This window comes from Dunckerocampus dactyliophorus, chromosome 10 (genome assembly GCF_027744805.1).
Source record: "Dunckerocampus dactyliophorus isolate RoL2022-P2 chromosome 10, RoL_Ddac_1.1, whole genome shotgun sequence".
Lineage (NCBI taxonomy): Eukaryota > Metazoa > Chordata > Actinopteri > Syngnathiformes > Syngnathidae > Dunckerocampus > Dunckerocampus dactyliophorus.
In genome coordinates this window covers 19,516,524-19,537,170 of record NC_072828.1, presented here as the reverse complement: position 1 = coordinate 19,537,170, position 20,647 = coordinate 19,516,524, and the positions used below count along the sequence as shown (strand labels likewise).

Here is a 20,647-nt window from a genome sequence, read left to right as displayed (position 1 = left end):
GTTTCATCCGAACATATTTAGAGAGTGCGTGTATGTCCCTGCACATGACTGTGTTTGTGGACCATGAAGCACCAGTCTATCTCCCGATGGCTGAGTCAGCTAGGATTACCACAATACTGTACTGCGCTGGAGCAAGAATACGATGGCGTTGAGGTACTACAAGCGAACACAATATACTGGTGCACTTCCATACTTGTGTCACAAGAGAAACATCATTGTATTTGTACTTACGACCCAGTGTTTCCTCCACTGCTCTATCGGGGGGGGGTAGCTTTGCCCACTCAACGGCCCCCCCATATGCCCAAGGAGGTCAAGTTCATTTAATTGAATTTAAATTTTATTTTATATATATCGGTAGTTCACAACATACTTTGTTCTTTCATTAAGCAAATTAAATAGCGTTAGACCGGGGTGTCCAAACTTTTTCTACTGAGGACCATACACTGAAAACCTTGAACACCCCTGCCTTAAATTATATATTTTATTTATATGTGAGCTCTCTCAACACCGTTGCACGTTTTTGGGGACCTAGGGGAAACACTGTGACTGACCCCTTACACTTCAAATGAATATTTAGTGAGGAAGTTTAACTTCACAGCGACTTTGCCATAATCTAAAATGTACTTAACCCCTGACCCTGAAGCAAAACCTCTCAGGGGTTTCAGCCCTCAGCGCCTTTAGAACATTTGGAAGCACGCTCAAAGATAGGGATGGACCACTTTTAAATGTCACGATAGCAAGAAACTTGGTGGGACATGTCGGTGCTGATTCTTTGGTGCTGATTCTCTTTGTTGTAATGGCAGCCATCTCCTTTAACTGTGAATTTGGATTTTGAATTATCTTCCAGTGGAGGTGATCCGAGTTAAGATAATGGAAAATAGCAGTGCTGGGTGAATATGAGCTCCATTTGACGACATCCACTCTGATGTCGAACCATTTAAATGAGGTATTATGGACATATGTGAGCTCCCGATATGTATCATCTAAATTGGTTGCATTCAATGCATGACTTTTTACTTCAGAACACTGCAGTTGTAAGAACAATGATGTAACTGTTTTTGGGAGTCACACTATGCAAATGAACAGATTTGTAAATTAAAGTGGCAGTTCAAGCAATCCAGTAAAACCTAACCTTACCAGAGTGAATGGAGAAACTTGTGGAGGCCTTTTAACAACCATTAAGCAACTACAGTTTGACCCTTAGGCAGATTTATTAGCCAATAAGACTTGAATTATTCGGTTATCTTCGTTTACCCATAATGCATTGGTCAAATTCATGATGGTGTAATGTGCAAAGTTAATAAAACAAATGGTGAGAATAGGGGTGAGGGGCAAGCAAATCTCTTTCATCAGTTACTTTGGTTGCTACTGTGATGTCATCATTTTTAGGACAGATTTATTTTATTTACTTATTAGAGGAAGTATTTGAAATATGCACACAAGTCAGTTTTGACTGGTACCGAATCGGTATTGATAACCAGTGTAGTGAGTAGCAGTGTTAAAAATAACAGAATTACTGAGATCATTATTGTTTTTCACTAACGAGTGATCAAATTAATGACTTTTTCCAAAGTTACAAGGCTGTTAGAGAGTGAAATGTGGCGCGTTATTATTGTAGCATCCTGACAGAGCCACACAGAGTCTCACACTTTTTTTCAACTTTATTCTGACTTGAACACGTCAGCAGGAGACCTCAGTTCCAACAAGTTCAATTAGCCTTTTTTTTTTTTTTTAATGCCAAAATTTTGCCTCAGTTTGCATACATTTCCCCGGTTAGCGTACAACAGCAGTCGCCAGCTTGTCAATCGCCATCAACCAATCAATTTCTTCTGACTTTGCTGGTTGATCACAAAGATATTAGGAAAAATAAATGTATTATCACATCAGTGGCGAGTGACCAACAGGCACGCATTTTGACCACTGAACACTCCCGTACGCCTCTCCGCTCTCCAGGCACGCATCTCGCAAGCCCCAGGCCAGAGCCCTGTCCCCAAAACCTGGCCAGAGATGCCAGCACACACCACACCGGCTCACCTCGCCCCGAGACATGCACATCCAAAAAAATCTTTGAGCTGCGGTAACGCGAATGGTAAGGGCTGACCAGCCCCTCTCTCCTCAACCACCATCGCTCACTAAAATCCAGTAAATCAAACTGAGATGTGGTTTGCTCACACGCCCAACCCCGACAAAGATTGAAAAAGTACTGGTGTTGGGAGTGCGGCCCAGGGGGTCATCCGCAGCCCGTGGATCATTTGTCATTGCATCACCGCAGAAACAAAATTAAATTTAAGAAACAGTAAAAAATGTAAAAATAAGGCAAAAAACACAATGCGAAAAAGCTGAGGTGTGTGTGTGTGTGGGCGGCGGGGTTATCAATGGTTATCCTCCGTCATACAACATCATCCACAGCATCACTGACCCTTTTCAGGTATTATAACAACAACATCCAGCTGAGTGGTTCTCAGCTATCCGGGGTTTTTGTTACTTGGCTAAGTCGGTACACAGATTCACCACTGGCAATGAGTAAAGGCATGTAAGTTTGTCAGGGTTTTTAGAGTACTTTAAATCCAAAATCCAATTAAAAATGAAGAAAGATTTCACTTTTTTTGTCCAGATTACAGTAAAATCCCCTCGATTCATGTTGAAGCCAGCGTTGATCATGCAACACCAGCATTCACACGGACAAAACCAACATTCACATCAGTTGAATCAACTCTCTGCAGGACAGGATTGAGAGTTCATATCTGGATGATCTGCTAAAGAAAAGATGTCAAGTTGGTTTTGGACACAAACAGAGATGAGACAGAGGAGGGAGATGTTCAGAGATGACACGGCTATTCTCACTTCCAAAAACTAAACTGTTTGACTAGAGAAATGTTTGTAATAACTAATACAGGGGGACCTTGGTTAGTGTCATTAATCTGTTCTAATCGAGTCAATTTTTTCCATAAGAAATAATGTAAATCCAATTCATCCATTCTAGAAAGCCAAAAATGTTACCCAAAACATGTTTTTATCCATTTTATCCATTTTCTATGCCGCCTATCCACATTAGGGTCGCGGGGGTAAGGTGGAGCCTATCCCAGCCGACTTAGGGCAAGAGGCGGGGTACACCCTGGACTGGTCGCCAGCCAATTTTTACAATTATAGTTTTAAATGCAAAAAACATCAAAATGTATATAAATACATATAAATTATGAATAAAGAGATACATTAACATTTAAGGTTACTTTGTCTTCACTGAAGACGTGATGTTGCCAAAGACACTATAAGGCAGCGTGATCGACATGGACACCACCTTTGTGTTTTGCCATGAGTTCGTTTTTTAACTCAATAGTGTTTCTCACCTCAAGTCTCTGCTTTTCTTTTGAAATTCTTTTGCGAAATAACTCAAAATGGAGCCAAAGAAAGTTGCAAGTGCCAGCATTTTGATAAAGAAGGTGAGAAACAATAAAAGAAATTCAAGAAATAACTCATTGTAAAACACAAAGGTGGTGTCGGTGTTGATCTCGTTGCCACAACATTTATCCTTTCGTTCATCATCTACAATTGTAAATTACAAAAACATTTGCGTAATTTTTTTTTTTTGCGTAACCAAAGAACTACAGAGTCAACCGCTGATGACATCATACACGGGCAACGGAGCTGACTTCCGGTTCCTGTTTCAATGTATTTTTTTTGTTTGTTTCCATACATTAGCAAGCTGCTAACAAGGACGTTTTGTGATAAAAACACATTAAGAGCACAGTTGCACTCACGCATGCATTACATGCACGCATGTATTAATAACACTACAAGATGTGCACCGTATTGTACGCTAAGTGGAAAATGTATGCAAACATAGGCAAACTTTTGGCATAAAATTTCGACAAGACAAAAACATGTCTTGAAAAAAGTAGGTTTGAGCTGAGACGGACGTGTGATGAGGCAGTCTGTGTAATTTAGTACTTCTCGTACTGTCCAAGGTTGAGTTCTGGTTCAAAGACTTTGGCTGTCCCTCATTGGGCTCTTTCAGGGGTCCTTTGAGTTGTTAATACCGTAGTGCAGGTGGAAGTGTGGCGGGGTGTGTTTGTTCATGTGCTAAACAATGCTGTAATAACAGGAGCAGGGCGAGGGGAGGAGATGGCACACTTTTGGGGACAGGAGGACACCGGTGGTTTCAGCAGTTTACAATCTCTGTTGGAGCCAACGACCTGTCTAGTGTAACTGCCCACCTGGAATTATTTGTCTTATTTGAGCTGTAAAAGTGTTCTACAATCTGTATTATGTGCTTGGTTCCCTTTTTTCAGGAGTTAAAGCATCTGCATGTTAAAAATTAGGGCTGTCAAATGATACAAAATTTTAATCAGAATAATCACAGTTTTCAAATGAATTAGTCGTGATTAATCACCATATGCAACTATGGCTGCAATATGCCCATTTTTTCTGTATTTTATTAAAAGAAAGATAAAAGACAGGACAGGATTACCGCAATTTCCGGTGTATAAGACGCACCCACTACATTTAGACAGAAAAACAGGTTTGTACATATATAAACCGCACTGGACTATAAAACGCACATGTCTGTGAGGACCAGGTAGCTCTTTATTTGACAAGAGTCAACGTGAGCTATGAATAAACTCACAACGAGCTTGTCAACCCACTGGAAATCACAGGAGCTCATTACTCAATAAAACAGTCTGACTTACGGTGTCATCTTACAAGGAACGCTAAAATCATCACACAGCAACTTAGCTCTCAAAAGCTAGGTAAGAAATATACAAGGCAAGTACCAATACAGTTTAAAATAAAAAAATGTTCATCCCAGCAACGCATTTCATTGGTTATTGCTGCCAGGGCGCTGCAATGATGTCAGCCTCTATCTGGGCTCTGGGCTCCCTCTGGTGGACAGAGGCAGCAATCACACATTAACGATAGAATCAAATCGAATCGTATGGTTTGTGCATTGCATGGCATCGTATCAAATCGTTTTGTTTTTAAAATATATTCTATTTTAATCTTATCATAGCCCGTGTAGATTTTAATCAAATTGTCTATCACAAAGAGATTTACATCCCTAGCCATGGCTGTCTCCAACAGCTGGAAAAATCACTAAAACTAGCAAGCAAGGCTGCCAGTTTCCTTCCATCAGCTATTTATCAGTATAATCAGTTAGAATATAAAGCTAAAGACATGCCCGACCATCTATTTTGTTTACTTTTGATTTGAGGTTGGACCTGAGAAGTTCCAAGTGCAACTGGAATGCAGCATTTTATTATGCGGCAATACAAGTGCAGGTGAATGGATATTGGAAGAGCTCACAAGAGCTTTGTTATTTTCTTTGTGTTCTCCAGGATCTGCTGAACCTCTCAGAATGTGATCTCTTGGATCTGGGTGTTCACAATCACCTCCATCGTCTACACCTCCTCACCTCCCTGTGCCTCATCCAGGAGCGAGAGAGGAGGAGAGGTACTCGCACAGAAAGTCACCACATGCATACACACCGGAGTGTACAACCATTATCTTTCCTTGTTTGCTCTGTCTCCTAAAGTCTCCAAACAATCATCTCAGCCTTTGTGCTTGTGTGCCCAAGGAGGGCAGACAGCTCAACAGAGACATATACCATTAGTGTCATGTAAAGACTTGAATGTGCCTTGGGGGGGGTCTGGCGGTGGTGGGAGGTTGTTTTTTTTTTTTTTTTTGCAAAAGGACAATCCTGTGGCGCGCACACACATGAACATACACACGTCAACACACACTCCGCCTGTAAAAGTGCTGAGGCCTGCTGTCCTGCTGGGCTTAATCACTGGACTGTGTGCTTCCCATGCATGATTCCGTGACATGTAACTGTTGTCTGGGTTTTTGAAACTTATACATGAGGCCCTTTTGTATCAAGTTTTAAATGCTAGCCTGCAATGCGACATGGTAACTGCTGAAACCCTTTGTGTAATTTGTCCAGAATTGGAAATGGGTTATGAGGTATTCACCGATTACCAGTCCAAAAAAAAAAAAAAATCACATTTTCACATTCCTGGCAGCACTGTGTTACTGTCAGTGGGGCCACGACCTGCACTTTGCGGACTGTTGCTGAGGTGAAACAGCCTCCACTTCAAATCATTCAAACACCAAATACTGTGGTATTATCTGTCTGCCTGGCAGCCTGCCACCCCTATCATTACACACACAGGCCAGATTGTAAAGAAACGCACACATCTTAAAAAAGTCTTCACTGTAAGACTCCATGCTTTGCTTTTCAGATACTTTGCTTTTCGTCACTAGGAGGGATGCCAGTCTTTACAATGTGAACAGATTTATGTCGCCTCAGTATGAGTTCACACTCTCTCGCACACACACACACACACAAAGCATCCTTAGAAAATGTCAAGTCAACATCTAACCCTGATAAGAGCATTCCAGCTAGAGCACGTTCAGAATTAAACACACTTCTGTATTTACTCTCCATCCTCAAGGCTCATTCATTTTGTCCTTGACTTAAGTTCAAGACTGATTTGAGTGTCTAAAATCAAAGTGCGTGTTGTCTGTATTAAGGAAACTTAAGAAAATGTTCATTGATAGATTACAGGGTAGTCATCAGTACTGTATAACACACATGCTTCAAATATTTGAATCATTATTGATTTATATTCATATTCTAGGCTGCAAGCAATCTTAATTGCTGGTCAGTTACTTCCAAACATTCTGGACACGATCCATCATCCATTTTTATTCCTCGTATCCAGGTAAGTCATGAAGGATCCTCAGACTTTTCTGTCTTCACTCACTTGCCGGACCTCTCGATGTGGAGGAGAAGCACTCTACTCTGAGTCCCTCCCAGCCACTCTGCAGGGGAAGCTGATTTTGGCCATTTTTATCCACAATCTTGCCATTTCATTGACTACCCAACGTTCTGTCCAGCATTCTCTCATCAAACTCATCATCAGGTGGTGATCACTTTACATCTCAGCCTTTCTCAAGTCATGATGTCGCAGGTCTGATCGTAGTTGATCACCTGCAGCCTCGGGTGCCGCAGTACACCGGTGCTTGGACGTGGTGTTTGTTATGGGAAAATCACATACCGCTTGCATTCAGTTGGGGTCGGCTGTTTTTTAATGTTGAGGTGAGGTGTATTTTTAAAATTTGGTCAGCTGTTATCTATAATTGTTGAGAATTACACAAAAAATATAGATGATTAAGTATGGTGGTTAAATAAAGGCATGCGGAAGGAGCCTAGGGACAAAGTATAACAGCTGAACACACCTGCTGTGAAGTCACGGAAGTTCAAGTTGATCAGATGTGTTTAGTCAGAGGATGTTCAGCCAATGACGATTAACTATTTAGGTTGTTTGCTGTGAGAGAGGTATGGGTCAACTATGTCTACAAAGGTGGTCTAGTCATAAACATGACCTGTGGTTAAAACCATGTGTACTGTAAACATTTTCCTTAGTCAGTTTGTGTGCGTAGGCACCACAAACAATGTTGTTGACATTCTCCTGCTATCGAGCGTATGTCAAAACAGGGAGGTCCCAATCCCTAAAATTAGACAGACCCCAGATAGTAAGAGCCAGAACACATTGAAATCTGTCCATTTCCATTTTGTGTCTTTAAAAGTCTGTTACATAAAGAAGAAATGGGAGTAAGACAAAAAAAAATGAGTAAGCAATTTATTGCAAGTAAGCACTAAACCGAAATAGGCTGTTCATCAGCTGATCAAAAGTTTTACACCATAGCTTAAAAAAAAAACCAGAAACCCCCATCACGGAGGGCATCCACTCTCTGGAACTGATGACCATTTTTGTAAACTTCCCTTGCCATCCATCCCCAAATGTTCTCAGTTGGATTTAGATCAGGGGAACATGCAGGATGGTCCAAAAGAGTAACATTATTCCTCTGGAGGAAGCTCTTTGTCGAGCCGTCATGTTAACTGCAGCGTTGTCCTGTTGAAAAACTCAGTCATTACCACACAGATGAGGGCCTTCAGTCATGATGGATGCCCCCTGCAACATCTCCACAGAGCCATCTGCCCTTGGACGCCCCTGCACAACCTGAAGCGGCTTCCGAAAAGCTCTTTTAAACTGCGTAAATTCCAGCAGCAAGCCTAGATTTAGTGGCAACGCACTTTGAATATACTACTGTGGTACCCCAGAGACTCATATAAAATTGTTGAAAAATAGCGGAATACGCGACCTTTAACTCACCCCTGGCTAGAAAAGTTTGGGAAAGCCTGCAGTGTTTTGCATCGTTAGAACTTATGTTAGGCCTTTTTAAACCAAATAAGAACCAGGAAATCGACATGAATCTTGATAACCAAGGAAAATCTGACTTTGATACTCCACAGAAACGAGTGGAAGTGAGTTAAAAAAACCCCAACAAATTCATGGGTTTTCTGGCAGTAGCTTGTCATGATGCTGTCAAGTAAGCGTAATAAGGAGTGGCCTAATCACTGCTGTTTACACGGAGCATTTTTCTGACCAAAATCACTCATGGATAACACAAGGTTGTTCACACTACACTATATTCCCAAGGCAATGTGTGGTGGAGGATGGGAGGAAAGGGCTTGTGGGAGATGGGGAGTGAGTGGAACAAGGAGAGATTAGAAGGATGGGTATGGAGGAGAGCATTAAATCAAGGCGGTATATTGTACAAGTACAGTAGTTTCATGTTCCGCACATACAGTATCCCAAAAAACTTGTATAAAAAAACCCCAAAACCCAAAACAAAAACCCAAGTTCACGAGACAAAACGATCCACAAGATTGGGTCTACGAGACGAGACGAGACGAGACTTCAACATTACTTTTAAGAAAAGTACAATGAAAAATAGAAAAAGAATTATAGAACAATATATTGCAATCTACTAATTTAATTTCTACTACTTCACCTTATGAATTAAAGTTATAATTCTTGCGGGGGCTCCATTCACTTAATTGTTTGAAAAGCGCTGGTGCCATTTGGCAGTCAATTTTTGGAAATAAATAACTCAGCGAGGCTTCGCGCCAGTATGTTGAGGTTTTCATGCCCATGTGCCAAAGCAGGGCTTGGCCTAAGTAGGCACATAAACAGGAAGTACAGGAAACTGCTGTCATGGTGTGAGCACACACAAAAAATGAGGAAAATTAGTATTTTGGTCTCCAGACTTTTCTCAGTTTGAAGATAAAGCCTTGAAGCTGCTGGTTTCCTGTGCAGTGCGATGAATCCACGATCAAGCACAAAACATCTAAAACGACTCTGGTGGAGTCTTTGTGAAGGAAGCGTCTGTGCTTCACAGCTGCTTGTGTTTGAGTCATGTATTCATTGTCCACAAAACTCCAATCCCAGCATCTGTTCAGGACTTATGTATACGTATTGATAAGAAAATCATACGACGCCAAATTGAAGTGCCCTCTAAGTGAATGTGTGTAAGAACAACCAATACACAAACAGAACACACGCCACAGGTTATTTAGATGCACTTGCAGCAACGACGGGAACAAAAAAGGGAGGGTGTCATGGTGATTACAGCCCTGACTCACTGTAAGGTTCCTGGAAACACCACCCTCCCACACACAAAAATGCCAGGTATTTTAACATGCCTGTATGAAATCACATACAAGAGACTCAAAAATACTTACCCAAGTTTACTTTAGATATTTTTACTTCACACCAAGTTTCTTTTTACTTCAGCAAGGTTGGATTCACATTACTACAAGATTACTAGATGTGATTACTCACATTACTCCTACATTACTAACTAGAACAAAACACAATGAAAGAACTTTTCACACAGTTGATGTCATTTCTTTCTCTGCTACAAATTGTATAAATTGATAATGAGCAACCCAAATCATAACCGTATCAACTCAGCCTGCTGTTAATGCAATGTGGGATTCTTAAGTGTCCGGTCATTATAGGAGATGTAGTACTGTTTTGCAACAAGAGAAAACCTTAGATGGGCCACACGGTGGTCTAGTGGTTAACCGTCACAGTCTGGAGATCGGGAAGACCTGGGTTCGATTCTCCCTTGGGCATTTCTGTGAGGAGTTTGAATGTTCTCCCTGTGAGTGTGTGGGTTTTCTCCGGGTACTCCGGTTTCCTCCCACATTCCAAAAACATGCAGGTGAGGTTAATTGGCGACTCTAAATTGTCCATAGGTATGAATGTGAGTGTGAATGGTTGTTTGTCTATATGTGCCCTGCCATTGGCTGGCGACCAGTCCAGGGTGTACCCCGCCTGTTGCCCGAAGTCAGCTGCTCCAGCATGCCCCCGCGACCCTAATGAGGATAAGCGGCATAGAAAATGGATGGATGGAAAACCTTAGCTGCTGTGTAATGGGATGCATTTGAACAATGCATGCATGAATATTTTGTCTTTCTGGAAAGAGTTGGCATTAAAATGTGAAGCATATCAGCCCACCCTATAACACATCACAAATACAGGCTTGGTCTGCAAGTACACTGCTATAAAAAAGGGGAACACTCAAGTCACACTCAGTTAAAAGTTACTGAAACTGTCCAGTTAGGAAGCAACACAGATTGACAATCATTTTCACAATCTGTTGAGCAAATGGAATAGACAACAGGTGGTGGGTTTTCCCACTTTAATTTTGAGTATGACTCCAAATCCAGACCTCCATGGCTTAATTAATTTGATTTCCTTTGATCGTTTTTGTGTGATTTTGTTGCCAGCACATTCAACTATGTCAAGACCAAAGTATTTCATAAGAATATTTCATCAATTCGGATCTAGGGTGCGTTATGGATGTGTTCCCTTCATTTTTTTGAGCGGTATATTAAGTTTTCATGATTTCACTCTGTCACGGTTTTTAAAAATATATGAATTAATAAATTAGCTCAGTTTCATGTTTGACTGCGGCCTATTTATAGTTTTAAAAATATGCGTACTTTAGCAAATTGTACGTATTTCTGTCTTAAATTAAGCTTTTTCAATCATAAAAATGGCTATTATGAACCAAATACAACTATAAGGTGTTCAGAAGACGCATTCAAATACATGTTGTTGATATATAGTATTCTACACTGGTCACTAGGTGTTAGTAATGTTACATTGAATAGCCACCGCAGGAAGTACAGGAAGTATAATGTGATTCTCCCAATGCTAACATGTGTATTATGTCTTATTTATGTCTTAAATGGCTTATTTTCCGTCTTTCATGTCTACTATATTGTGTAAAGGTGACCATAGGGGTGTTATTTCATGTCTAGAGGGCTCTAAAAATGTTAAAAACCATAGTTAGAAGGTCATAAGCAGGTTTCCTATGCTCGAATTATTAAAAATATTTGGTTTATCGATAAGGATTCCTACTCGGTGGAAATTCACTTATCACGGTCAAGCCTCAAACCAATTAGCCACAATAAAAGAGGGATGACTGTACACCTCAAAGTAATCATTTCCTTCTGTTAGCAGTCATGTCATCAATAAACACTTGTGAGCAAGTTCAGTTATCAAATGATCTCATACATGCCCATCCCCATTATCTCCATGTTTGGCACATGATGAGGTTTGCATCATGAGCTGTTCCTACTCGTCCCACCTTTCTGATCCAAGTTGACCATGGTTTCTTCTGTACTCAAAATGAGTCTTTTTTCTCGATGTTTTCTGGCGAAGTCTAATCTGTCATGTATGCCTGTGTTTGTTATTCATTTGACATTTTTGTTACAATTATGTGAGTGAACGTGCAGTACAGTCCATCATCGCTTTTCGCCGGGGTTATGGTCGGGGACCACCAGCGAACTGGTGAGCAAACGCAAGTAATAGGGTTGGGCATCGTTTGAATTTGAGCGGTTGCGATTCGTCGCGATTCTGATTCTTTTCAGAGGTAGGGTCATAAAAGTTTGGTTTAAATGAGGGCGTTAACCAAAGTTCTTGGATGAAATGTCTGAATGTTTCCAGGATTTTTTTTAAATGATCTGAACTTTTTATGAATTCTTTTACTATGAATTCCTCACGGGGGTATTTTCACCCAGCATATAAATATCAATCAATCCATTCAAGTCTCTTTACGTAGGAGTACACGTTCAGAAATCATTTTTATTTTTGAAAACCCCGTTAAAAAAACAATTACACACATCCTGTGGTTTATGCTGGAGAGCGTCTTATGATGCACAATAGACAAATTGCAACTTAACCATGTTACTGAGTTCCTACTAACCTGCGTGCAGAATACCAAACAAGTACAGCGATTGGAGTAACGTGGGGTCTGGTCAACTTCCTGGCGAGTGCTGGCGATAACGTCAGGTCATTTGTCTATGAAAAAGTACACAGCCTTACGTTAGCTCCATATTTGGCCACCGTATTCGCAGTATAAAGTATCATTTGTTTGCTGCTTCAATGTCGGCATAAGATCATTTATTGTTTTACTTAGCTGACTGGTTGGAAGATGTCTGGCGTAGCGCGGCAACAACAGGGCACTCTGTACACCGTGAATCCGGAGGTGTTTAATCACGTTGGTGGTGCACCCTCCTTGTACGCTGTCCATGGTTGAAATGGATGAACACCTGCTTCCTGACGCTTCTTCTTTGTTGGTGTTATGCGGTCATTTTTTCTGGTCGGCGGGTTGGTCGATCATCAAAAGGAGGGATTAAAATGTTTTAATATGAACGATTCCGGCAGAATCGCAATGTTAGTCCCGGTTCCCATCAATGCTCGATGCCCAACCCCAGCGAGCAATTGCAAAAAAACGTCTATTGTTGACACACGGCTTGCTCCTCCCCCTACAAACCCTCCTGCTAGCTTGATGTTGTCCAATGGAGTGTTGTAGTGGTATTAGATTACATTCAGCTTCAGGACACTGATTTAGCTTCAGCCCCCACCTGGGCAGTTGTGGTCACTGCATCTTTAGGACCCATGTAACTGACCCTATGTATGCACAGCAAGTGCAAGGAGGGGCGGCGTCACCTCTCGCTATGTAGTCGTACTTTGTATATGTCTACATTGTAGGATACATAAGTATATGTATTCATGTATTTTATGTACATCTTGGGCCTGACTATGCCGTATTTATAAATTATTATCGATTTAAGGTGAATGAGATGTGTTTTCTACAGAAAAAAATTGCCTCTTTTTGCAGAAAAAAGGAAAAAAATCATTTTTTAAACAAAAAACCTGAAAAATTTATGGGGCCTTGAATGCTGAATGGCAAATGTGCAGGCATCCACAGTATATGCCACTTGATCATCTTTGCTTCCATTACAGTGTGATGGGTTTGTCGAAACATACACTTAAACACACTCACACATCTGTGCTATCAACGCTAGACAACACAGGAGAACACGGGGACAAAGATAGGACAGAGTCTTGTCCTTGTGGCTAATACACATCCACGCAAATACACCGTACATTTGTAATTATATATTTATAGGATACTACTTTTGTTTTATTAGTTTCGCTACATGAAATGTAACTCATCACACTTCCATTCTCCACATCTGTGTTATAAAAACACTTTAAACCCTCCGACTCAGCTGATTTATAGCTGAGTCAACACTGACTCAAGTGGTTCAACTTCCTCGCTCAGGCAAGACCGAGCCGTGACTTTGCACGGCAACATTAGCTCACATCTGAATCTTCTTCAGGTGCCCGGCCACTCGGTGCTGGCGTGGATGTAAGAGGTCCCGCACAAAAAAGACTGGGAGCAATGAAATACGAGGCTGCGCAGGGAACACTATGGAGAGGAAATGAGAGGAGGCGAGTCAGAGGGTTGAGGGAGGGCACATGGGAGTTTTGTTCTGTGCTGGGGGGCAGGAGTTGGTGGTGGGGGTGCAAGATGCAACTTGGCTAAAAAAGAAAGAAAGAAACTCCTCCTGCACAGTAGATGAGGAGGAGGGGGCTGTGGACTCGCAAATCACTCCCCAGAGGGGGAAAGAGGCCGGGCTTGCCATCAAGCACCACTACTTGTTGTTGCCTGTCTGAGGCAGCGTGAGAGTTGTTGTCCCCCTGCCGCTCCAAGAGTCGCCCATTCAAGCTATAGCGTACGAACATGCAGAAGTCTGATTGAAGCATATAAAGGATAATTCTAAAGTGACTAAGAAGAAGCGCACTGACACTGCCAGGTACGTGTGTGTGTGTGAATGTGCTGTTAGTGTGTGTAGGAATGAAGGTGTTGATAGCGAATGTTATCCTTCTGGCTTTTTTCATCATTTCATTGTTTATCTGCACTGTTTTTGGAGGTGAAGTCTCAAACCTTTTTTTGCTACCGCTAGACGACTTGTTTGAGGTGTTTATTTTTGGGGGTTGACACAGTCCCATCCCGAGACACTGGGTGTAGCAGGAAATAATTACAAGAAAATGGGCCGATAAGACCTTGATCTTTGATTTGATTTTTCTCTCTCTTTGTGTTTGTGTATTGCGGCTTCGTAGGTATTTATTTTCTAATATGTGACATACTCTAAGTGATGCATTAGAAATGTATTACAAATTTCAGTCACGTCAGTATGATTTTTTTCACTCAAACGTTACACATGAACATAGAATCTTGAAGCTAGGAAGGCTTCACTGTCTTGTTCAGGGACAGGTTGAGTGATGGAAGCTCACATTGGAACTTTGACCTCTGAGTTATGAGAACACGTCTCCAAGAGCCACCCACGAGATGTCGATGGAGATGGACATATGTGCACGTTGGTGTAGGGGGTTTTATTTCGAGCCGCCTGATCCAGTGAGAGCCCGCTTTCGATTGATGCTGATGACCAAAGTTCACTTCAGGCTTGTTTCACTGGGATTGGTGGGTGTGTGTTTGTGTGTGCAGTGTTGTGTTTCTGGCTGTAGTGGGATGAGGTGGTATTTCAAGCAGCCATTAGCACTGCCTCCAAAGACTGAGCAACAGACCAGCTGAGTAACTTCACATTCTACACCAACTGTTAATCCATAATGAATCCGTAGTGTATTACTCTCATGTAGGGTTGGGTATCATTGACTTCTCCAATACCGATGCCAAAGTAGCGCTTTTGAAACAGTGCTCGTGCTTCAACAGTGCCCAAACTGCTACTGAAAAACATACAAATTTTGTCACAAAAACATTTTACGGAATTTTGTGACGATACAAATTTCAATAATATAAAAAAATATATATCTAAGTAACAAACTCACCAATATGAAATAAAATTCACCAGAAATGTGATTAAATTATCCCAGCAAAACCAGCAGCAATACAGGCATACAAGACTCTCCAGTACTTTACAGGTGCTGTCCCTTCTTTTTTTTCAGCCCAAATAATAAAAACACTACCACCGACTGGCAGATGTTACCAATAGTGATTTAAAAGAAGAGAACGAACCAAAAATTGTCTGTATTTGTCACAATTTGAAGTTGTACTTTGCAAAAATTTTGTTCGACCCGACTAAGAGGATTGGAGTGCACGGCTTTTACTCCGCGATGTCTGGTATACACGTACTGTAACTGTCTGTAGCACGTGCACATGCACGGCGTCAGAGAAGTGACTGACAATTTATGACAGGCTATGCATTTTATGATAGCTAACGTTAGTAGGTAAACTTTGCCAAATCGCAATTGTTAGCTGACAGCAAACAGGACTATTGTGCATGCGTATGCGTTGCATGGGGTGTGGCTTGCAGCGTTGGACTAGGAAGTGGAATGCACAGTTTTCAAGGGAAGGGTAAGCTCCCCCAATGCAGGACCTAACCAAGTTAGACAGCACTTTACAGTGCATACAGTCCGCTCAATACGGAACAGAAATTTATAATAAATACACAATTCTGGTGATGTTAGACTACCCTTACAATTGTGTTTGCTAATTCATCCAACATGCAAAAGTTGTGTATTAATTTAGCAAAATTAAGTTACTTACATGACGTTACTCGCGCAATTTCACCTTCAAGCAGTTGTGGCAGGTGGCTGAGTCTGCATCTTTTGAGGTGAAGTACCATCAAACTTCCGAGCAGTTTGGCCTGAGCAATTTTAGCTGGACCCTCACCTTTGCCTGTGCAGGCGAAAAAGTGTAACACCGGTGACTCGGCAGTAACTATACCACTTTTTGCCTCATTTCAGTGCCTCTATAGTAACTATTAATTTTACGACTGTTTGTCTTGGTTTGGTATCGCGTTTGGTACCCATCCCTACTCTTATGTAATTGTTTTGTAGATAAATTCTTATTTTTTGTATTGGTATCTATCTACAAATGAAAAAGAAAGTAGCAAAAGACGACAAGAAGTTGCCATTTTTACATTTTTCGTTCACGCGCCTGATCTTGGGAAACACAATCTTTTGCACCATTATCATTTTATTCTTCATAATTATGATCCTTAGTATAAAACGGAGGCTTAAATTAGCTAGAAGGGTCCAGTACGAATCCCAGGGATCTACGTCATCTGATTAAACACACCAGGGTGGCATTCTGTTGGCCTTTTTTACTTCAACGCAAACAGGCAATTCAGTATAATAGTATCGTTCCGCCACAATAAAAGAGGCTTCTAGAGTCAACAATGAAGCGAAAACATTTGAACGATTCCTTCGGTATGTAATTGCAATGACAAACTGTTGTCCAGCATAACACTTATAGCATATTGTTTAAATAGGAATGTTAGTTAAATGGCAGTTACTGCTGTGGGCTTTAATAACACAGTAATACAGCACACACACACACACACACACACACACACACACACATACACTGGTGGGCCCACATACTGAAGAGCGCAGTAGGACACCTCTCTCTCTGTCTAACAAAGGCTCGCTCTGAGCCGCAGTCATGTGACAGTTGTTCCCATTGTTCACTTCAGGCCAGGGGAGGTTTGACTAATGCACTTGTGTGTGTGTGTGTGTGTGTGTGTGAGTGTGTGTCTGTGTTTTGTGTGCATGCCATAGCAGGAAGACCGTTTTAGCCTGCCAGAGGAAACCCCTTATTCCCAAGCATGTTCATGTTTGTGTCTTCCCTATTGTGTTGTGTGTTTGTGTAGCAGTCCACTGTGTGCAGGGTGAAGATGCCTCTCCATCCAATACTTACATGATTAGAATTCAGAGTGCCATCCTTGTACCTCAGGTCAAATACACAATGGGTGAATGAAATTGGATGTGTCAAACCTCCTGTGGTGGGCCGTACCGTAGACCCCCCACATTTTAATAATACCATTTTTACATGTAGTATCAATTATGGGTATCAGTAATGCTTATACTTATACGTAGAGGAGACATGAGGGACTTTTATTTTATTGAAAGTAATCCTCTATAATGAGTTGCCTGCTGTCTAAATGTTTACACTGCCATTTCCTCTTCCTGTTAATGTGGAATCGTTTCCCACCCAAGGCTGTGCGTGTGTGTGTGTGTGTGGGTGGGTGTGTGTCGCCAACCCCAAGGCCTGGAATTGAGTTATTCACATGTTAACATGTTTTGTCTGAGGTTTCATGGACAAAGTACGTCTGATTAGTTATCAAGTGAAAGGAGCTGCTAGTGCTCGGAATGTTTTCTTTCCACTTTTTTTGCTCTTTGCGTGATTGATCGTGTTGATGTTTTAAAGAATAAGACACGGCGTGTCCTAGAAGTACAAGAGTAGTTGACGTGATGTTCTGTCAGCGCACTCCTCGACCTCATGCCAGGGGTGTTGAGAGCACTCACGGCCACAGGATGTGCAGTATTTAAAGATGCACACGTTTGACTTTAGATTGCTTAATACATTACGTGTCGCCGCGTAGCGTTACAGCACTCATCCAGACGGATCAACTTAACCTCCCTTTCAAACCTGAAGGTCATCCAACTGACATCTTCAAATTGTTTGTGTAGGAAATGAAATCTGACTTTCACTTCTGGAAGCCCAGATGCTCAAAATAACCACGACTGCTGCAAAACACAGTTCCCTTCAAGCATCTAAGAGTCTTTCTGAAGTGCAGAAGAACGTAGACAAAGTTTATACCAGTGATTCTCAACTGGTGGGTCTCTGAGGCTACTTTCACACTGTAGGGTATGATACCCAATTTGGATTTTTGGGGTTAAAATCCCATCTGCGGTTGTTGACATTACCAAAACAAATGAACTTGTCAGTGTGAACTTGCCTTGTGCTTGCGTGTCTGCTTTCCTCATCTCTCGCCTCCAGATGAGAGAGTTCACTCTGTGCATTGGTTTCAGCACCTTGGCATGTTTGTTCCATAGAACAACGGCATGAACGGAGAGAGCCCTTTTGTCAATCATACAGTCTCTGTGTCTCGGTGAGTGGAGGCGAGGCCGCTAGTGCGGAAGTTTGTAACATAGTAGAAATGAAATTAGTAGATTGCAATATTTTTTTTTCAGTGTACTCTTCTTGAAATGGTAAAATCTCGTCTCGTCTGGACCCAATCTCACGTATCGCCTCGTCTTGTGTGTGTCTCAAGACACTCCTGTTACAGCTGGTGTGTGTTAAAAGCAAAACAGAAGGCGTTCAAAGTGCTTCCCATGCTAATTAACGTGCGTGACGGCATCGGACACGAAAGGTAACGATTGTTAGTGGATTTCCTAAATTCCTGTACTTCGTCCGTATAATCTGTGTAGCAGAAATTGTGAGCATATTTAGCAAACAGCACATTAATGAAGACTTCCACTGCAAATCATTTTACATTTAACTGAAATTACAGTTAATATCAGAACCACTCAATAAAACCATCATATTCATGTCAGGTTTTTGTGTCCTTTCCCCCCCCCCAATATCCAGGATTAAATAATCACCACTATACCTCAATAAAGCCACAACTATCCAGCCGTACATTTTCTATGCCGCTTATCCTCATTAGGGTCGCGGGGGTATGCTGGAGCCTATCCCGGCTGACTTCGGGCGAGAGGCGGGGCACACCCTAGACTGGTCGCCAGCCAGTCGCAGTAACGCAACCACTAACAATTAAAAAAATATACATGGAATAAAATCTCTACAGGTTTGGAGAATCTGTCATATACATCGAGGAAAAGGCTTCTTGAGACGTCATCTGTACTTCTGTGTAGAAGGTGTCGGACGTTTCGCTCCTCATCCGAAGAGCTTCGTCAGCAAACTAATAAGTGCTGGTAGCTTAGGCCTTAAATACAGTAAGAGTGGGCGGAATTGGTGTGCCAACACCCTCCTCCTATTGGTTCGTTACACTAAGCCTGGGCGGAGCAGTGGTATAATCCTATCCTGTTATTCACACCTACGATAAAAGGGAAGTGTCGCTCCCTGAATTGGGTATGAACGACTCTGATACTGGCTTGTTAGCATCTATTGTTCTGGCTCGGCCCTGCCTTCACCTCATTTGCAAGACTAAGAGCTGTGGGTTTTGGTCTCAGTAACCTGCTGAACACAGGCTGGTGTTGGCACACCAATTCCGCCCACTCTTACTGTATTTAAGGCCTAAGCTACCAGCACTTATTAGTTTGCTGACGAAGCTCTTCGGATGAGGAGCGAAACGTCCGACACCTTCTACACAGAAGTACAGATGACGTCTCAAGAAGCCTTTTCCTCGATGGACAACTCCTGTACGACTGAGAGCCTACACAGACTCTGTCATATACAGTTTATTTACGCTACTTGATTTTTTCCTCCATTTTTTCCAAGTTTGTCTTTTGTGTGTGGCGTGTTTAGTCACTGTGTGTCTGCAGCCAATAACCGGACAGATGTAGAAGACAGATGTAGTGAGGGCATAATTTGCATGACAGACAGAAAGAGTAGAGAAAAAAGTCCATTATTTTAAAACATGTCAGATCAATGAGAGAAAGAAGTGAGAAAGCAATAAAGACCTGACATCATGATGGACGGACCAGAAGGAGGGAGGTGGGGGATTCTTTGTAAGTAGACTTTTAGTAAACGGATGGATGGATTGGACAGGAGTCAAACAGGAGAGAGGAGTGAGAAAAGTAGGATACTGGTCATTCGTATTGGGAAATGAAATGGAGAAGAGGTGCTGTTAACACTTTAACTCCACTCGGAAACTGTCCCTTTCTGTTCGCCACGTATTTGCTTTGAATGAAATGACGGAACTAAGTAGGGTCAAAAGATCTCTATGTCTGTGTTTTCACTCAGTGAGAGTCCATCCTTTCACCTCTAAAGAAGGCCTGTGTGTCTAGCAGATGGTCGGGGCCACACAAATACACATTTGCACGCAGACACACAGCTGACCAGCCCTCGGGGTCTTATAATAGGTCCTCCTGTAGTCGTTCTGCCCCTCACAGGAATCCCCGCTCTGACCCAGCATGCCTCAGCTGGACCTCAATTGGTTTTACTGTGTTTTTGTGTGAGTATGAACTTTATTTGTCATGCTGAAAGGGCCTTGAGTGGTCAGCTGCGTTTGCATTTTAAGTGGCATCATCATCTCAATAGAAGGGTTCAGACCCACTTGTGTTGTCTTTCCTGTTTGGATACAATTCAAGAGCGCAATATAAAACATATATATATATATATATATATATATATATATATATATATATATATATATATATATATATATATATATATATATATATATTATATATATATGTAAGGCAGCCACGGAAGCCTACCTTCACCATCATACTACTGATATCCACCAAGACAGGTTGTTGCCATCTCACTGAAGTGTGCTTACTAGAAATAAGGCCATACAATGACATACAGCTCTTTCTATTGGGTAAATAACCCATTTTACACCAAGCAGAATGGTATGGTTTAGTTCAGATGTTTCCATATTAAGGGATGCCAATGTATCCTGCCTGGACCATCCCACTCGTCAGCATGTTTCCATTGGGGTATTGGT

At 41.7% G+C, this 20,647-nt stretch overlaps 1 protein-coding gene across 3 annotated transcripts in view; it reads left to right on the top strand.

Moving 5' to 3' along the window:
* Positions 1-20,647, top strand: part of bcar3 (BCAR3 adaptor protein, NSP family member) — a 70,080-nt gene continuing 49,433 nt past the window's right edge. For 2 of the 3 annotated variants that reach the window (XM_054790203.1, XM_054790201.1), the window contains exon 1: positions 13,848-14,023. Coding sequence is in view for 1 of the 3 variants with exons in the window: in XM_054790200.1 (XP_054646175.1) it covers positions 64-153; positions 5,334-5,448 (205 nt within the window). In the remaining 2 variants the exon portion in view is untranslated. Of the gene's footprint in view, positions 154-5,333; positions 5,449-13,847; positions 14,024-20,647 lie in introns of those variants that run through there. The other variant, XM_054790200.1, reaches the window with a different exon arrangement.